This window comes from Balaenoptera borealis (genome assembly GCF_965194805.1).
Source record: "Balaenoptera borealis genome assembly, chromosome: 20".
Classification (NCBI taxonomy): domain Eukaryota; kingdom Metazoa; phylum Chordata; class Mammalia; order Artiodactyla; family Balaenopteridae; genus Balaenoptera; species Balaenoptera borealis.
In genome coordinates, this window is record NC_138879.1 from 20,736,604 (window position 1) to 20,756,815 (window position 20,212).

The following is a 20,212-nucleotide window of genomic DNA, read 5'->3' on the forward strand; positions in this document are numbered from 1 at the left end:
ACATATTAGTGAGAAGGGATTCTGAAGGGCTCAAGGATTTAAGGCTTCGAGCACCTGCGCCGCCCGCCCCACACAACCGCCCTCCCGGGGCCGGCAGCGGAGGCTGCGGGAACAAGATGGCGTCAGCACGCAGGGTCTCGCCCACGCCCCCGCGACTCCGCAATGCGGCCTCCGGCCGAGGCCTCACCCCATTGGCCAACGGCAATGAGGTCATCGTGGGGGCGGAGGCCGGCGGCGGCGCGGGGGCGGGGCTTTGCGGACGCACGCACGTCGAGGTGCTGCTGCCGGGAGCTGCGGAGGCTGCGGGTTTGAGCTTCGGAGGCTGTGGGGTTGGTCTGCGGCGGCTGCATTGGCTGCGGCTGGCCCGCCCGCGGCTGGAGGTGAGCTGGGGCTGTAGGTACAGCGCGGCAGGGAGCGGCCTCCGAGGGGCACAGCAAACCCTTCTAACGGCCCCCTCGGTTGTCAAAGAAATTAGCAGGGGCTTCAGGTCTCAGAGGAGATGGGGGTTCACCCCTCTTCGGGCACCCCTCCTCTGGGCAGAGAAACAGGAGGTGTACTCCCTTTTGGAGGCCCCGATCCCTTCCCCCATTTAAGTGGAAGGAGGAGGAACTGAAGGTTATTGGGTAGGCTGAAGAATTGGGGGGCTTCTTAAAGGGGCTCTCCATTTGAGGATTATCCCCTTTTATTCCCCACTCCAGGAGGTAGGTGTGCCTGGGCTCAGAGAATTCCTCCTTCTCACTAGGTAGACAGGAAATGAGGCAGGTGAATTTGAACACCTCGTTAGGAGGCGAGGACTGGATGACAGTCGTGAGGCAGGGCTCGGGAGCACCTTATTTGTACTCCTCTTGCGCAGGATTACTGTTTCTTCATATTTTTTTTGCGACCCCCACGCGCCCGAATTGATGTGGCCTTTTTAGTTTTCTCTTTGGTTCCAGTGGGATAGAGATGTTCTAGGGAGACTTGTAATCATTAAAGAACAGAAACAGGGAGGCAACTCATTGGAGGCTGTCATTATCGGCAGCCTGTGAACTATGCTGATCTGGCATAATTTTATGTGTTTAGAGGTTGTGGAATCTATTCTTGTTGAGGGTAGTGTGGAATCTGATAACAGCTGTTTTGGATGATTCAGGTGTAGGCAGTCTTAAAGTCAAGCTACATGATCTCTTGAGAAATTCTTGCTTATATCTGAATGCGTGGTTTTGCTGCCTTGAACGTCAAATGCACAAAGGTTTTGTCATTCACATTTCTCAAAATGTCTCCCAGGCTTCCGGAAGAATAGCTCTTCCTTTGATGCCAGTTTCACCTATCATTAGGGATGCCCTCATGATACTAAAAATACCGTACATTTTGTTGAGTTTAGATTCTGTACAGCCTGTGCCTTACAATAGCTGATTGAGAATAAATAATTGCAGTTTCAGGACCACTGATAGCGCCAATTGTCTTTCCTACCCGGTAACGGTAAGACCGACTGAAAAGGAAATCTTTATTGGCTCATTCACGCGAAGCTTTAACAGATGGAAGAATGTAGTTAATCTTGACGGTGGGGATAAGAAACAGAAAGCTGCGGAGGTCCAAAGCTTATTCTCTGTGACTTAAAATTGCTTTGTCATTACCACGTATTCCTGTCATGCTTGACTTGAAATTGAGCTTAATGTGTAAGCTGTTTCTGTGTTTTTCTGTTTTTGTTTTTTAAGTTAATGCTTATGTGTTTAGATTCTTTTGGGAGAAAATGGTGTTTTCTGAGGAGTTTGGAAAGTTAAACCCTTTAAGGTAGCCGTACCTTTAGGGCAGTGCTGGCTGTTAGAAATTAGCAGTAGAGGATAGAAAACTAGATGCAACAGAGACATGCTTTATGACAGGGTAACCGAGGTCTCTTCTGTTTGTTTCCTGACACAGGAAAAAAAAAAAATGTCAGCTGCCTCATAATATTGTGTCCAAGGTATTTAAAGAGCTGATTCGGATTGCCAGTTCCTGTTTTTAATCTGAATACGTTCTTATGTATTGAGATGTCCCAAATTATTGTCATTCAATCCTGACGTCGACTGCAAAGGAAGTGACTGTTCATCAGACAGTCTTTGGGAGAAGATTCCGTAACAGCAGTTGCAATTTCTCCTTTCTGTCTTTCTAAGAAGGATGTCAAAACAGTTGTTAAAGACCTGTCAGCATGGAGTGGAAGAAATGAAATGCAAAACGGAAGAGGCTTCCTGGGGTGTTGTTTGCTCTCAGTCCTCTTGATAATTCCAAGGTCATATAATTTTCTCTTTTTGCCTTAGGTTGGAGAGAAATCCAGGTACTCAGTTGACCGGTCCTTTCTGCTGCCATGGGGGAGCTTTTCCGGAGTGAGGAGATGACACTGGCCCAGCTTTTTCTACAGTCAGAAGCTGCTTATTGTTGTGTCAGTGAGTTAGGAGAACTCGGAAAGGTTCAGTTTCGTGATGTAAGTAGTTATGGGGCTGCTTTTTTTTGTTTCGTTTTGTTTTTTATTTATTTTTGGCTGTGTTGGGTCTCCGTTTCTGTGCGAGGGCTTTCTCTAGTTTCGGCAAGCGGGGGCCACCCTCCATCGCGGTGCGCGGGCCACCCACCACCGCGGCCTCTCCCGTTGCAGAGCACAGGCTCCAGACGCGCAGACTCAGCAGTTGTGGCTCACGGGCCCAGCCGCTCCGCGGCATGTGGGATCTTCCCAGACCAGGGCCTGAACCCGCGTCCCCTGCATTGGCAGGCAGACTCCCAACCACTGCACCACCAGGGAAGCCCCCGAAACTCTTTTCTTTGCTCTCTCTGGCTAAGCTTCTCCGTACCCACATCTTCCCTATCACTTTTTTTTTTTTTCTTTTGGTGATCTCATCTGTCCTCAAATCTTCCATCTTTACTCAGTGAGTCCCAAATCTGTGTCTCTGGTCCTGACCTCCGAAACACCATCCCTGAATTAACAACTCTCTAAGATTTCTGTCTAACACTACATTGTAAATTAACTGTACTTCAATTAAAAAAAAATAAAATAAAATAGCTCAGAAGGCCTTTGTCCCCCCATCCCACCTCCCCCCGAAAAAGATTTTTGTCATCTCTGCTTCTCAAGCTGGTTATGTCTAAATCCCAGCACCTTGCCTTTTTAACAAACTATTTCTTCATCCTGACTTTCTAAAGATGAGCTAATGCATCAATATTCTTCCAGTTTTCTAGACTTGAAACCTAAATCAAACCGAAGTCATCCTTAATTTGCAATCCTTTATCTGGTACTATGGTGTCTCCCTACCTAACACCCATTGTGTCTATTCAGTGTTCTTAACTTTTACTTATGTTGTATTTCAATCATACAAAACATTATAGGGACTAATACAATGAATATTTATTTTTGTTCCAGACCACTACAGTAAAGTGAGTATCTCAATAAAGCGAGTCACACAAATTTTTTGGTTTCCAGTGCATATAAAAGTTATGTTGGGAATTCCCTGGTGGTGCAGTGGTTAGGACTCCACGCTTTCACTGCCGAGGGCACAGGTTCAATCCCTGGTCGGGGAACTAAGATTCCCACAAGTTATGTTTATACTGTAGGCTATAGACTATACTATAGTCTATTAAGTGTGCAGTAGCCTTATGTCTAAAAAAAAAATGTGCATATATTAATTAAAAAATAGTTTGTTGCTAAAAAATGCTAACCATCATCTGAGACTTCAGCAAGTCGTAATCTTTTTGCAATAAAAAGATCACTGATCACCGTAACAGATATAATACTGGAAAAGTTTGAAATACTCAGAGAATTACCAAAATGTGACACAGAGACACGAAGTGAGCAAATGCTGTTGGAATAATGGTGCTGATCAACCCTTCCTCAGTGCAGGGTTGCCACAAACCTTCAATTTGTAAAACAAAGTGATAGCTGCAAAGTGCAATAATGTGAAATACAGTAAAACGAGTTATGCCTGTAACTATGTTTCTACTATCTAATTAAGAGAAACATTCCACAAATAATTGAAAGCTCCTGTGTATCCTTCTTCCCTGCCATTCATTTCTCTCTCCTCCCCCACAAAGGTAATCTCTTCAATGATCTTTGCTTTTATCATTCCCTTGGGTTTTTTTTTCCACTTTTGCTGTGTATGTATGTATGTATCACTAAATAATATATAGTATAATTTTATATGTTTTAAAACTATGTATATGGTTTCATGTTGTGTGTATCCTTCAGCAAGTACTTTTTAAATTTAATGTTTGTAAGATTTAACCATGTTGATACAGATAGTGCTAGTTCATTCCTTTAAATTGCTATATAGTTATTGTAAGAATATACAGTTTATCATTTTTTCCTTTTGATGAACATTTTGGTTGATTGCAGTTCTTTGCTCTACAGTGGTGCAAGGAAGATTCATATATATGTCTTGTGGTATACATGTGTGATAGTTTCTCCAGGGCAGTGGTTCTCAAACTTTTTGGTCTAAGGACCTCTTTAGACTCTTGAAACATTGAGGACCCCAGACGGCTTTTATAAGAGTTACAGTTAGCGATATTATTGTACTGGAAATTAAAACTGAGAAATGTTTGGAGTATTTACTTATTAAATCATTTAAAAATTATAATAATAAACCTACTACGTGTTATCATAACATTTTTATGAAAAATAGCTATGTTTTCCAAAACAAAAAAATAGTTTCGAGAAGAGGGATATTGCTTTTACACTTTTGAAAATCTTTTAGTGTCTGAATTAGCAGAAAGCTGGATTCTCATTTGCTTCTGCAGTCGGTCTGCTGTGATGTATCTCATGAGCCTCTGGAAAGCTTCACTGAACACTCATGAGAGAATGAGAATGAAAAAGGCAAATGATGTCCTAGTGTTACAAGAAAATGGTGTTGATCTCATGGACCTGCTGCTGCTCCAGGGATTATAACCAGGAGGCGCGTTGCTGAGCGTCGTGTGCATCCCTAACTGTTAGATGTTATCCGAGTGAACTTCAGGGTGAATGCACCTGTTCGTGCTCCCATCGCTGGTTGAGAGTACCTGTCGTTCCACAATTGTGTCAACGCCTCTGTGCTCAGACAGAAAGAAATTGGCCAGTCTGATGGTTACCAAGTGGTATCTTGTTGTTTTAATTTGCATTTTCTAGATTAGTACATTTAGTATCTTCTTATTTGTTTATCGGACATAATGGGTTTCATTTTCCATGAATGTCTGTCCATATTATCTGCCTGTTTTTCTATTGGGTTTGCATATCTTCTGTATTGACTTGTAGGATTTTTTTTTCAAGTTCTTCATGTACTCTGGAAGCTAATCTTTTTTCTAATCCTCTACTGATAACTTCTTCCAGGCTGTGGCTTGTCTTTTCCCTCTGTTTTTGGTATATTTTGTCATATATATAAAGTTTATTTTTCTTTTTTTGTTATCAGTATTTTCTGTTTTCCTAAATTTTTTTTTTTTAATTTATTTTTGGCTGTGTTGGGTCTTTGTTGCTGTGCACAGGCTTTCTCTAGTTGCGGCGAGCAGGGGCTACTCTTTGTTGCAGTACGCAGGCTTCTCATTGTGGTGGCTTCTCTTGGTGCAGAGCACAGGCTCTAGATGCACGGGCTTCAGTAGTTGTGGCATGTGGGCTCAGTAGTTGTGGCTCGCGGGCTCTAGAGCGCAGGCTCAGTAGTTGGGGCTCATGGGCTTAGTTGCTCTGCGGCATGTGGGATCTTCCTGGACGAGGGATCGAACCCACGTCCCCTGCATTGGCAGGTGGATTCTTAACCACTGTGCCACCAGGGAAGTCCCTCCTAAATTTTTATCTTGAAAAATTTCAAGCCTGAATACTCTAATGTAGATTCACCAGTTGTTAACATTTTGCTACATTTGATATAATCTTTTTTACTGCACTGTCAGAGAGTGAACTGTTTCTTTCAAATCCTTTTCCTTTTCTTTCTCTTATTTTACTGTATCCATTGGGACCTTTAATAACATAACTTTTTTTAAATTTATTTTTTAATATTTATTTATTTGTTTATTTTGTCTGCGCCAGGTCTCAGTTGTGGCATGCAGCGGGATCTTCCTTGTGGCATGCGGGATTTTTAGTTGTGACATGTAGGCTCATAGTTGCAGCATGCAGCCTTCTTAGTTGCGGCATGCAGACTCTTAGTTGTGGCACGCATGTGGGATCCAGTTCCCCGACCAGGGATTGAACCTGGGCCCCCTGCAGTGGGAGCTCGGAGTCCTACCCACTAGACCACCAGAGAAGTCCCAGTAACATAACGTGTTGATGAAGAGTAAGAGCAAGCTAATACTGTTTAGGATTGTGTTTAGCTGTATGTAACCGAAAACCCAAATGTTAGGGGTGTACTTTTCTCATGTAACATGAAGCCCAGCTTCACACTGTCATCAGTGTCCTAAGATCATTCTATGTTTCTTTTTGGCCATCCTTGAGCATTTGGCTTTTGTCCTTATAGACGACCACCACAGCTCCCAGCATTTCTTCCATATTCTAGGCAGGAAGAAAGAAGTGCAAGGAGGAGGGGGAAGTACTTACATATGGAGGAAAACAACTTTCCCAGAAACCCTCAGCAGACTTTGCTAATTTATCATTGGCCAAAATTATGGCATACTCTAGCTGCAAGGGAGTCTGGGAAATGTGGTGGTTTTCTTTTTTTTTCAGCTGAGCAGTTGCTTCCCTAAACAAAATTGGGATTATTGTTAATAAGGAAATAGGGCAAAATGCTTTGTATCTATCATGTAGTATGCCTGTCTTGCTTCTAACTTTAAGGGGAATCTTTTAAATTTTTTATAATTTAAATAAGATGTTTATTCTTAATTTTTTGGAAAATTCTATTAGATTATGCAGATTCCTTTCAATTTCTGATTTTCTGAAGTTACTGTCACAAATGGTTGTGGAATTCTATTGAATGTCTTTCCTTATTGAGGTTGCCATGTTTTTTTCTCCTTTAATCCGTTAATTTGGTGAATTACATAGTCATATTTTTTCCTACTAATTTTTTTTAACAGCTTTACTGAGATATAATTCACATACCGTACAATTTATCCATTTAAAGTGTACAATTTAATGACTTATAGTATATTCACAGAATTGTACAACCATCACCACAGTCAATTTTAGAACATTTTCATCACCCCAGTAAGAAACCCTGTAGCCATTAACAGTCACTCCCCATTTCCTCCCAACCCCACTCCCCACCCCCAGCCCCTGGTAACCACTAATCTTCATTGTTGTTTCTGTGGATTTGCCTATTCTTGGACATTTCATGTGAGTGGAGTCATACAATATGTAGTCTTTTGTGTCTGGCTTCTTTCATTTAACATAATGTTTTCAAGGTTCATCTATATTGTAGCATGTATCTGTACTTTGCTTTCTATCTTTTTTTAAGTACGAAAATATGCAGCATATTAAAATGAGTGGTTTCAGTATAAGAAGTGGTTTCAGTATAGAGCTAGTTGTTACTTATCTTCTATACAAAAGATATTGCCCTGGGTTTTAGAGAGACAAGACATGTTTCGTTGCTCGACTTGTTCAAAATCTTCTGTGGCTTATCTGTCCCCTCATTCATTCTTCTCTTTGACATACTTCTTGTCTATTCTTCAGTCCCTTACTGTCTAACATGTAGGATCATAAGGACAATTTACATTTTTTGAATAGATGTCATGTTGAACATTTTACATTATTACTGCAGGCATTCCTACAGCAACCTGAGAAGTAGAACCTCCTTTTGAATAGTGGAACCTACCACTGTCATTTTACAGTTTAGGAACCTGCAGCACAGATGAAAATACCCCAGGGATACACAGATTTGAATCCAGGATTGTCTGATTCCACTGCCTATGTTTTTTTCAATTGAGATATACCAAAAAAGTCACCCTTTTACAGTGTACAGTTCAGTGGTATTTAGTGCATTCACATGGTTGTGTAACCATCACCACCATCTAATTCCGGAACATTTAATCGCCCCTGCAAAGAAACCCTGTACCCATAGCAGTCACTCCCCATCTCTCCCTCGCCCCAGCTCTTGGCAATCACTTAATCTACCGCTGTCTTTCTGGATTTCCCTATTCTGGATGGACATTATATATGAATGGAATCATATGATACATTGCCTTTTGTATCTTGCTTCTTTTGCTTAACCTGTTGTTTTCAGGATTCATCCTGTTGTAGCATGTATCAGTGCTCACTCCATTTTGTGGCTGAATATTTTCCATTGTATGTATATACCAACTTTTGTTTATTCATTCATTAGTTGCTGAACATATTTGAGTTGTTTTCACATTTTGGCTATTGTGAATAATGTTGCTATATAAACATTCATGTACAGGTATTTGTTTGAGTGCCTATTTTCACTTCTTTTGGGTATATACCCGAAGAAGTATATACTGGAGTATACTGGAGTATATATACTCCGGTACCCAAGAGTATGTACCCGGAATTGCTGGGTCATCTGGTAATGCTAACACTTTGAAAAACCTCCACACTGCTTTCCACAGCAGCCACACCACTTTACATTCCTACCAGCAATGTATGAGGGTTCCAGTTCCTTCACATCCTCACCAACACTTGTTATTTTCCTTTTTTTTTTTATTACAGCCATCCTAATGGGTGTGAAGTGGTATCTCACAGTGGTTTTTATTTGCATTTCCCTCATGGCTAATGATGTGGAGTCTTTTTCATATCCTTACAGACCATTTGTATAGATTTTTTTAAACGTAAAATCATCCTTGTAAGCCTGGGAAACTCGGTCATGAGGTGTATTCAGAAGAATTTTAGGGTTCAATTTCCTAATAATTTTATTAGGACTTTTTCATTTATATTTATAAATGATATTGGTCTGTAATTATCCTTTCTCAAACTATTCTTATCTTATTTTGGTATAAAGATTATACTGGCCAATCTCACTTACTGGTTGAGGAATGTTCCTTTCATTTGTCTCCTCATTGGAATAGTTTTTCTAAGCTTTGGGCTTATCTAGTCTTTGAAAGAACCTATCTTTAAACCTTCTAGGCCTGGTGTTTCTAGATGGGTATATTTTAACTGTTGAAATTTCTATCTGTAGTGAACTTTTTTTATTCTTATGTTTATTTATGCCTTCTCTCAGTCTTACAAAAATTTGGTCCATTTTGTCTTTTCAAATAACCAGCTTTTAGGAAAAAATGATAACAAATAAAATGATAAAGAAGAATAAAAGAAAAAAATCAGCTTTTGACTTTGTTTTGTTCAGGAACTTTTATTCATTTCTGCTCTTTTTTTTTTTTCTTTAAGTCTTTTTATTGAATTTGTTACAATATTGCTTCTGTTTTATGTTTTTTGGTTTTTTGGCCCAAGGCATGTGGGATCTTAGCTCCCCAACCAGGGATCAAATCTGCACCCCCTGCATTGGAAGGCGGAGTCTTAACCACTGGACCACCAGGGAAGTCCCAATTTCTGCTCTTTGTTGTTTTCTACTTCCTGTTATCTCTTTTTTAACTTCTTGAACACTTGACACATTAATTTTTTAGTCTTTTCTATTTGCATTTAAGTCTATAAAGTTCCCTTTAAATACCACTTTAACAGCATCCTACAAAGTTTGATCTTTAGCATTTTCATTATCATTCCATTCTAAATATTTTAAGATATTTCAGGGAATTCCCTGGCAGTCCAGTGATTAGGACTGTGTGCTCTCACTGCCGAGGGCCTGGGTTTGATCCCCGGCTGGGGAACTGAGATCCCGCAAGCCACGTGGCATGGCCACAGGAAAAAAAAAAAGAGAGAGAGAGATTTTCATTATGACTTTTTCTTTGTGCTGTGAATTACTTAGGGCTATTTTAGAATTTCCAAATATGTTAAGTTGTATTTTTGATATGGATTTCTAACTTAATTGCATGATAGAGAACATTTTATGGTACCAATTCTGTACTGAGACTTGCTGTGTGACCTATTTTGTGGTCAGTTTTTATAAATGAACTCTTGAAGAGAGAACTATTGGATGCAGTGTTAGAAAATGTGTGTGAGTGTTAGATTAAGCTGATTATGTTGTTCAAATGTTCTCTGTCCTTTATAATATTTGGTGGACTTGATGTATCAATAGTTTTAAAATTATATTAAAATTTCCCACTACGTAGACAGATTTGTCAGTTTTTTCTTGTAGTTCTGTTAATGTTTGTTTGAAATATTTTGAGAATGCCTTGCCCACATATTTCAGGACTCCTTACCCAAAGCAGGCCATGGTGTGGCTGCAGTTGAACCTTGACTCCTGATTATGAAACCAGTAAAGTTACCATGAGTCTTGTGGCTACTTTCACTTCAGAATGTCTTGTTTATTGAAGTGGAAATTTCTGAATGAGAGGCTGAGTACTGCCTGCTCAGTGAAAAAAAACAAAACAAAAGAAAAACAAATAAGCATTTTATTAGGGACACACAAGTTTGGAATTGTTTCATTTTCCTGGGAATTGTTCTTATTATCATTATGTAGTGATTCTCTTAATCTCTAATCATGGTTTTTACTATAGATTCCATCTGTCTAATATTAATGTAATACATAATGCCAATAATTTCCTTACTAGGTTCTCTGTTACCAGTCTCTCTCTCTCTCACAGTTCATTCTTTTTTAAAAAATTTATTTATTTATTTATTTATTTATGGCTGCATTGTGATTTTTTTGAATTTTTAAACTTTATTTAATCTATTTTTTAATAAATTTATTTATTTTATTTATTTATTTTTGGCTGTGTTGGGTCCTCGTTGCTGCTCATGGGTTCTCCCCAGCTGCAGCGAGCGGGGGCCACTCCTCACTGCGGTGCGCGGGCCTCCCACTGCAGTGGCCTCTCCCGTTGCAGAGCACGGGCGCTAGGCGTGTGTGCTCAGTAGTTGTGGCACATGGGCTCAGCAGTTGTGGCTCACGGGCTCTAGAGCACAGGCTCAGTAGTTGTGGCGCACGGGCTCAGCCGCTCTGTGGCATGTGGGATCCTCCTGGACCAGGGCTTGAACCCGTGTCCCCTGCATTGGCAGGTGGACTCTCCACCACTGCGCCACCGGGGAAGCCCTATTTATTTTTTTATACAGCAGGTTCTTATTAGTCATCCATTTTATACACATCAGTGTATACATGTCAATCCCAGTCTCCCAATTCATCCCACCACCACCATCACCCACTGCTGCTTTTCCCCCTTGGTGTCCATATGTTTGTTCTCTACTTCTGTGTCTCAATTTCTGCCCTGCAAACCGGTCCATCTGTACCATTTTTTTAGGTTCCACATATATGCATTAATATGCGATATTTGTTTTTCTCTTTCTGACTTACTTCATTCTATATGACAGTCTCTAGACTCATCCACGTCTCTACAAATGACCCAATTTCGTTCCTTTTTATGGCTGGGTAATATTCCATTGTGTATATATACCACATCTTCTTTATCCATTTGTGTGTCGATGGGCATTTAGGTTGCTCCATGACCTGGCTATTGTAAATAGTGCTGCAATGAACATTGGGGTGCATGTGTCTTTTTGAATTATGGTTTTCTCTGGGTATATGCCCAGTAGTGGGATTGCTGGGTCATATGGTAATTCTAATTCTAATTCTAATTCTTCATTGCTGCGCTCAGCTTTCTCTAGTTGCAGTGAGCGGGGGCTACTCTTTGTTGCTGTGTGTGGGCTTCTCATTGTGGTGGCTTCCCTTGCTGCAGAGCACAGGCTCAAGAGCGCAGGCTCAGTAGTTGTGGCTCATAGGCTTAGTTGCTCCACAGCATGTGGTATCTTCCCGGACCAGGGCTTGAACCCATGTCTCTTGCATTGGCAGGCAGGTTCTTAACCACTGCGCCACCAGGGAAGCCCCCCTCTTCTTTTTTATGGAGGTAAACTTTATCTTCAGTGAAATACATAGATCTTAGGAGTACAGGTTGATGATTTTGGTAAATTTATATACCCTTATAACCACCACCCCAGTCAAGATACAGAATATTTCCAGCAGCCCAGAAAGTTATCTCGAACACACATCTGGTCAGTCCCTACCCATCATAGGTAACCACTGTTTTGATTTCTACCATCATAGATTAGTTTTGCCTGTTTTTGAACTTTAGGTAAATGAATGATACATTACAGACTCTTATGTCTGACTTCTTTCACTCAACCTCGTATTTTTGAGATTTAATCTCATTTTGTGCATATCTGTAGTTGATTCTTTTTTATTACTGAATAGCATTCTATGGTACGAACATATCACAGTGTCTTTATCCAGTCTCCTGTTGATGGCATTTGGATCATTGCCATTCGGGGTCGATTATGAATAAAGCTGCTGTAAACATTCTTTTACAAATTTCTGTGGACATGTTTTCATTCCTCTTAAGCAGGTGCCTAGCAGTAGAATGCTCAGTCATGAGGTAGGTAGCTATATGTTTAACTGTATAGGAAACTGCCAACAATATTTTGCTTACTCTTTTTTTTTTTTTTTTTTAATTTTTATTTATTTATTTTTATTTATTTATGGCTGTGTCGGGTCTTCGTTTCTGTGCGAGGGCTTTTTCTAGTTGTGGCAAGCGGGGGCCACTCTTCATCGCGGTGCGCGGGCCTCTCACTATCGCGGCCTCTCTTGTTGCGGAGCACAGGCTCCAGACGCGCAGGCTCAGTAGTTGTGGCTCACGGGCCCAGTTGCTCCGCGGCATGTGGGATCTTCCCAGACCAGGGCTCGAACCCGTGTCCCCTGCATTGGCAGGCAGATTCTCAACCACTGCGCCACCAGGGAAGCCCTTGCTTACTCTTTAATAACGTTTATCACAAAAGTTGTATTGATTGGTTTGTGTCTCTCTTCTGTGGGGCTGATAGCTCTTCAAAGCTAGGATATCTCGTATTCTTTATATTTATGCCAGTGCCTAATACAGTGTCTGGGACATATTTGGTGCTCCGCAAATGTTGAGTAACTATAATTCTTTCTTTGTATTGCTTTTATGGAATTTATCACATGCTCTCTTATTGGTTGTATTCATCTTTCTTCTCTATTAGTTTGCAGGCGTCTTAATGAGTAGGAACTTGTTTTATTCTTATTTGCATTTCCCGGAATATCTGTCACATTGCTTTGAAAATTACTTGTGATGTATGATTGAATAAACCAGCCTATCACCTAGAAGGTGAAGACCCTGGGGCAAAAGAACAAGAGAAGTTTGCCTTCTGTCTCTTCTGATTGGGAAGAAGGAGAGAAGGAAAACCAGGCAGAGCTTCTATTATATCCATTGCCCAAATGTGGGAGGTGGTTGTGCTCACTGAGACTTTTGACCCGGGAAGAACATTTTGTGCCACTGTGCTTTGTCTAATTTGCCTCCATTCCAGGAATATGTTGCAGCAGTGAGGGAGGGGATTTTACTTTTCGTTGGTGTGACTGGTCCCAAAGCAGGTTGTGTGGATCAGTAGAAAGTTTTTATTAGTGTCGCATCATACATTGACAGTAAATTAGGTTTTCACTTTGCAGATGTGTTGCTTATGAAAGAGGGGAAATGTAGTATTTGAATATTTGGTATTCTGTTCTTATTTTGCAGTTAAATCCAGATGTGAACGTTTTCCAGCGGAAATTTGTGAATGAAGTTAGAAGATGTGAAGAAATGGATCGAAAGCTTCGTATGTGCATTTTGGCCTTGTCTGATGTTCCTCTAGTGAGCCATTTGTCTTAAATTAGAGTCCTCTTAATAAAGGAAGAAAATACTACAGGAGGAAAAGAAGAGAGGAAAAATCTTGCAATCTGATGTAAAGATGAATTTCTTGTGCATGAGTAGACGTGTGGTGTTTGGGCTAGGTGGTGCTTAATAGAAACTTTGTTTGAGATGACAAGGCTGCAAGCTGAAAAATACTGGTTGTTTTTTTATGGGAAGGGTTTTATGGCAGTACTACACTGTAGAATTCTGAGAGGTAGGACCCAGAGCACCATCAATTTTAGATCTCAGCATAGCCACCTTTTAATTTGAGCTATTTATGAGGGAAGAATCTAACATTTATTAAGGTCCTGTTGAGCGTTAGGGTGTTCATATACTTTATTTTGTTCATTCCCCACAACATTCCTTCAAGATGGGTGATTTAGTACCCATATTTAGTAAACGAAGAAACCAAAGATCAGAGAGGTTAAGTGACTTGCCCAAGAACGTAAGCTGTCATGATGGGATCAGTGTTTGAATCCAGGTTGTCTGTCTTCAAAATCCAAGATCTTGCTACTATACTATGCCAGCTTTCAGTTAGCTGTTAGGTGAATTTAGTCCCCGTGCTAAAAACTAAGTCAGTAGTTATCACCTGAAACACTTTTCTCTTCTGGTGTTTTGGGGCCTTATTCTGTGCGTTGTTTTTTGTATTTTTTAAGTCAAAACTGACCTGTTTTCACATTTAATGAAACCCATGTAGGCTGGAGTTGTCTCACTAGTGTGCTAAGTTTCAAATATTCTACTGAATCGCACTCTTCTGTAGCTCTTCTCTGCCAACAGTATCTGTGACCAGAACCGTCATACAGTAGAAGTCACAAAGGGTAGAGAGCTGACACAGATGAGGACCAGTTTTAATATCAGAAGAGGGAAAGAAGACAGTAGTGGGATGATAAGCCAGTTTGGGGTAGCTATGCTTTAGAGAACTAGGGTAGGAGGAAGAGGAATGTGGAGAAAAAAGGATTTACACGATCTGCCTTTTTTATGTAAAAGTGGCTTTCTTAGAACGAAGCTCTTTTTAGCCAGGTTTGGGGTCTTATTATTTTTTTCCTCAAGTATTTTTTTTTTTTGGCTGTGTTGGGTCTTCGTTTCTGTGCGAGGGCTTCCTCTAGTTGCGGCAAGCGGGGGCCACTTTTCATCGCGGTGCACAGGCCTCTCACTATCGCAGCCTCTCTTGTTGCCGAGCACAGGCTCTAGACGCGCAGGCTCAGTAGTTGTGGCTCACGGGCCTAGTTGCTCCGCGGCATGTGGGATCCTCCCAGACCAGGGCTCAAACCCGTGTCCCCTGCATTAGCAGGCAGATTCTCAACCACTGCGCCACCAGGGAAGCCCTTTCCTCAAGTATTGGCAATTCCAGACATGTGCAGCTAGACATGAATGTTTTGATTCTGTCGTTCTAGGATTTGTTGAGAAAGAGATAAGGAAAGCCAATATCCCAATTATGGACACTGGCGAAAACCCAGAGGTGCCCTTCCCCCGGGACATGATTGACTTAGAGGTAAACAATTCTTCTGAGGAAGCAGATAAGTTTCTTTCTATTTAAATGCATAAAGTAATTTCCTGAGTAGTTGGAGAGTAGAATAATTCTTGCTGTCCTTGTCTGTTGATTGCAACAGCATTGTCTATTAATTGCAAGTTTCTTGTGGATGGGATTAAAATGAATTTGCTTTTATATGGTATAAAAAACACTGTGGTATCTCAAATACTATCGCATGTGACTAAATAAATGTTTATTGGCTTATTGAAACTTTATTGGATCAATGTTAATTTATCCAGTAATTTATTAATCTCATAGGCTAAATGAATAGCCTTTCATTAACTTTTCAATAATTATTTTATCTATCCGAAGTCCCCTGAGGAATTTAACCAAGTGTACAACAGAATCTATAGACAAAGACGGTTTTAAGCAAAAAAGTTTTCATAAAGAAAATTGCCCTGGTAAAAACACAATACAGTTGTCCCTCAGTATCTGAGGGGGATTGGTTCCAGGCCTTCCCTCGGATACCAAAATCTGCCGATGCTCAAGTCCCTTATATAAAATAGCTGTAGTATTTGCATATAACCTATGCACATCCTCTCGTATACTTTAAATCATCTCTGGATTACTTATAATACCTAATACAATGTAAATGCTATGTAAGTAGTTGTAAATACAATGTAGATGCTGGGTAAATAGTTGCTGGTGGGCAGCAGATTCAAGTTTTGCTCTTTGGAACTTTCTGGAAAATTTTTTTCCCCAAATATTTTCGAACCATGGTTAGTTGAATCCGCAGGTATGGAACCCAAGGATACGGAGGGCTGACTGTACTTGCTGTGTTGTTCAAAGATACCTTTGAACCGTTTGGGTGGCGAGCGTTCCCTGGGATGGATGAATTCATCTGTCTTTCAGAGCAAGCATTTTGAGCTTCCTTTGAGTAAATTCGTTTTTTTGTTGTTGTTGTTGTTTCTGTAGGCCAATTTTGAGAAGATTGAAAATGAACTGAAGGAAATCAACACAAACCAGGAAGCTCTGAAGAGAAATTTCCTGGAACTGACTGAATTAAAATTTATACTTCGCAAAACTCAACAGTTTTTCGATGAGGTCAGACTATTGTTTCTTTTAATATTTGAGCAGCTGATATTACACCAGCACAAGTGGGCCATATTTTTATTCCAATAATTATTTTAATTTGCTAGTTTGAAAGCAATACCATTTCTACACCCTGTTTTAGTTGAAGAAATGTCAGATTATGTTCCATTTTTCATGCAGTACACAGCCAGCCATGGTTTTGTATATTTTCGCATTTTCAGCAATTTTTCATCTCAAGATGGGGAAAGGAACCCTAAAGTAGTTGTATAAACATAGTTAGATGAAATTTTTACATTTTAAGGTAAGTATATGCTTAAAGTTGAAGCAACAGGAAACAGTTAAACATGAAATTATAACAAAGGTTTAATCTCCAAACCTTTTATCGTTAAATTTTAATTTTTATCCTCTATGTTTGCTTGTCAACCTTTGAGCACATTTTTAAGTACTCCAGATTGCACATCACACTTAATTTTTCAAGAGCTTTTCTTTATGTTGTTTGGAAAATTGGTAGGATGCCTGTTTGAAATTCCTGGATTTTCATATAAACTCAACTTTATTACCTTGTAGGGAAAAAATGTTAATAAGTTCCTGGATTAAAAATGTAGGTGACTAAGTTGCCAGGTGACAGCTTGCTGAGGTGATCCCATGGAAAGGATTGGAATAAGGCTTTCAGAAGGCTTCCTTCTCCTAATTAAACCTGGGGAGGAGTCTTAGCTTTCAGCCTGGACATGCTTTTTCTGATGGCCTAAAATAAGGGTAACTCTCTTTTCAGTAGGCGTCTTTGCCACCAGATTAACAACATCAGACATTTCAGAGATTGTCGCAGTCACTCTTCAGTGTACCTTCCCCTAAGTTCTTTATTTCCTTTGCTCAACAACAACAAAAATTAGCAAAGCTTTTGAAAAATAGAAGGCCCATTTTAGTTAGCATCTTATATGTCCTCAGTTTTACTTTTAATTTCTGTCTTTTGAGGAAAGAATAACTCTCACTAGTTCTTTAGCCTGGAGCAGGGGGTTGCCAACTAGCAACGTCAGCCTCACCTGGGAACTTGTCAGAATACAAATTTTCAGTCCTCACGCGAGACTTTTTCAATCAGAAACTCTGAGGGTGGTACCCAGCCCAGCAGTCTGTTTTCACAAGGTGATTCTGAAGCATGCTAGTGTGAGAACCACGGGGCTAGAGAAAGTCAGCTGAAATGTGATACATTCCTTAGTAACTAAGGATTTGACTCAGAGAAGCCATGCTAATTAAAAGGCTCTGTTGGAGCCAGGGGAAGGAGAAAAGCTCATAGGAATTTAATTGCCCAGTCTTCCTGAGAATCAGGATCTGGCTACATACCAGGAGAGGGTTGGTGTGAATATTCAGTTTGCTCACTGAGTTGAGAATTTTGAGACTGATGGTAACTTCTTTCACCAGTCCCCGATATCACATTAAAGGGTGTGGGACGGTGTGATTAACTCTTTCCAGGTGTTTCAGGTCTTTTGCAACAGGCATGGCCACTTATGCCCAATGGTTTTGATGAACAAATAATCTGGAATTCCAGTGTACTCACTGTGAAAACATTATTGTGTTTATACTCATTAATTCACAGAGCATTTGAGGAGCACCTACTGTTTGTAAAGCATAAGATGGGTAAGACATGGTCCCTGTGTTCAAGAAATATGTCACTTACTCGTATAAGGAAACATCCCTGAACACAGTGCCTCCCTATGCACACAGATGTGTGCTTTTCTATACATGTCCGAGCTGCTGCCCACAGATCCAAAGTAAATCTGGCCTCAAGGTCAAAGCTCAGTTACTTTTATCATTATTTGGGACTTAATTCTTTTACCCTCTCCCCTCTTTCTTTCCCTTTTGATATAGCCTTTAGTTTACTGCCGGGTTTTTGCTGAGATGTATGAAAATGTTTTTCATAACCTCCTGAGTTTAAGGATTGGGATAGGCTTCCTAGTCTAGTTCATTCTGGTAGAAATTCTGAATAAAGACTGACAAATGGACTCCCTTAATGGAAATAGTTTTTTAAACTGTTAATTTTATAATTAAAAAAATAGTAAAGACAAAATAAGAGGATATATAAAATAGATAACTAATAAGGACCTACTGTATTGCACAGGGAACTCTTCTCAGTACTCTGTAATGACCTGTATGGGAAAAGAATCTTAAAAAGAGTGGATACATGTATGTGTATAACTGATACACTTTGCTGTACAGCAGAAACTAACACAACATTGTAAATCAACTATACTCCAATAAAAATTTTTTTAAAAAATAAGAGGAACCACTTGGAAAGATGATATAAGATTTTTTTTTTTTTTTTTTAAGATTTTTAAATTGTAGCTATGGGTTTAGGAATTTTCTTTGTGATTAATAGGTCTAAACATGAAATAGCCATCCTGAGAAGGCAGACATGACCTTCACGCCCTATCCATTTTGCATTGTTTTCCCCCTCCTACTCATGCAGAACATTTGTTTTTAATCTCTGGAAGTACTTTTGAGCACGAGGCCTTGGCTGTGAGCGGTTCTTCTGTTGCTTTCGTCATCAGTCCCTGCCACTCCCCTGTGAGGAGTCTTCCGGCAAGCACCACTCCTCCTCTTCTCTACTAGTGCCCAGTCAGTGTCTTGCCCACTCTTACCATTAGCTCTTAGTCTCAGCCAGGTCCCTTTCACTAGCCCCTGCCCTGCTGTGGCCATACAGCAGGCTCAGCTGTCACTGCCATGATAGGAGACAAGGCCTCACAGAGTTAAGCACGTCTGCACATGCGAGTGCACGCTTTACTTAATGCAAGAGATAAGGAAACTTGGGGCCCTCAAATCTCAGAGATGTAGAATTTCATGAGACTTTCTTCCATGCCTGAGATTATAATGTTTGCAAATGGCCTGAAACACTACCAATTTTAAACCCTTCTTTTTAATGTAATTTGGTGAATATGATCAGTAATTTACAATAATGAATTAGCAGAAAATGGCTAAATCAGAAGATGATTCTTTGCATCTCCAGGCATAGGGGTTATGATTGGCCAAGTGTGTAGAAAGGGAGAAGTAAACATATATTGAATATTCTTATGATTTACAATAATTACAAATTTGATTTAGCCATTTCTTATCCAGAGCATTTAAAATGACTTGTTAATGATTATCCTTTTCTCAGTCTTCTTGCTTATGAAGAACTGTAAGAGCTGGAGAGATTTCTCTGCATCTTTTACCATAAGCACCATAACATATGAGAGCGTAAAGAAGACTGGAAAAGTAATGGTTAATGGCATGCAGATCCCTGCCTTCCTTTCCTTCTGAGTTTTCCATCCATCTGCTTTCTTTACTTTTCTTTCCCATCTGCCATCTCCTTTGGGGCTCGAGTGAATACCTTAGGTGAAGAAATGTAATTTCTTTCTCAATGTAGATGGAAACGGAAGTGTTTGCTCTTGGTAATGTAGCTTGAACTGGATGTGCTGCTTATACTGAAGTGTAGAAATAGAACTACTGAAGTTCTGCTACTTCCTTTTTCAAGGCATGGTTTTAGTATTCTGATTGGGGGAAGGGGTAAATCAGAGGGCATAGCAAGTAATTTAGAAGAACCTTGGCAGTACTTTTATTAGAGAACCCAGATTAGTATTTAGATACTTGATAACATGGTTTTCAATATTGCTTTAAAGGCCCTCAGTTATTGGTTGTGGACATCTAGTTTCTCATCAGGCACAATTATTTCATTTGAAAAATTTTAACTTTCATCTCTAAGACTTAGGATTCTTAAGTATGAAATAGTGAAATTATTAATTAGAATATTATTGCAAATTTCTATTTAATTTTAATTCTGCTGGGTTTTTTTTTTGTTTTTTTAATTCCCAGAGAATTCTGGATATACTCTTTGGAGTAGTCTAGTTGCTAAACACTACTTGCTGTTCCATCAGTTTTCCCCTTTAGAGCACATATGTTTGCACCGAGTCTGATCTTTATGGTTTACGTAAACCAGGTCTTGTGAATCATGTAGGGAAGTAGACAGGAGGCTTGTGGGTAGTAGTCAGTTTCACTGGTTTTTGG

The 20,212-nt window shown here is 40.0% G+C and overlaps 1 protein-coding gene across 9 annotated transcripts in view; it reads left to right on the plus strand.

The window, feature by feature from the left end:
* Positions 1–224: 224 nt before the first annotated feature.
* The window catches only part of ATP6V0A1 (ATPase H+ transporting V0 subunit a1), a 55,681-nt gene continuing 35,693 nt past the window's right edge, over positions 225–20,212 (plus strand). For 6 of the 9 annotated variants that reach the window (XR_014238318.1, XM_082371360.1, XM_082371361.1 and 3 more), the window contains exons 1-5: positions 225–380; positions 2,274–2,437; positions 13,462–13,540; positions 15,009–15,106; positions 16,061–16,189. Coding sequence is in view for 8 of the 9 variants with exons in the window: in XM_082371360.1 (XP_082227486.1) it covers positions 2,321–2,437; positions 13,462–13,540; positions 15,009–15,106; positions 16,061–16,189 (423 nt within the window). In the remaining variant the exon portion in view is untranslated. Of the gene's footprint in view, positions 381–2,273; positions 2,438–13,461; positions 13,667–15,008; positions 15,107–16,060; positions 16,190–20,212 lie in introns of those variants that run through there. The other 3 variants (XM_082371366.1, XM_082371365.1, XM_082371364.1) reach the window with 3 other exon arrangements.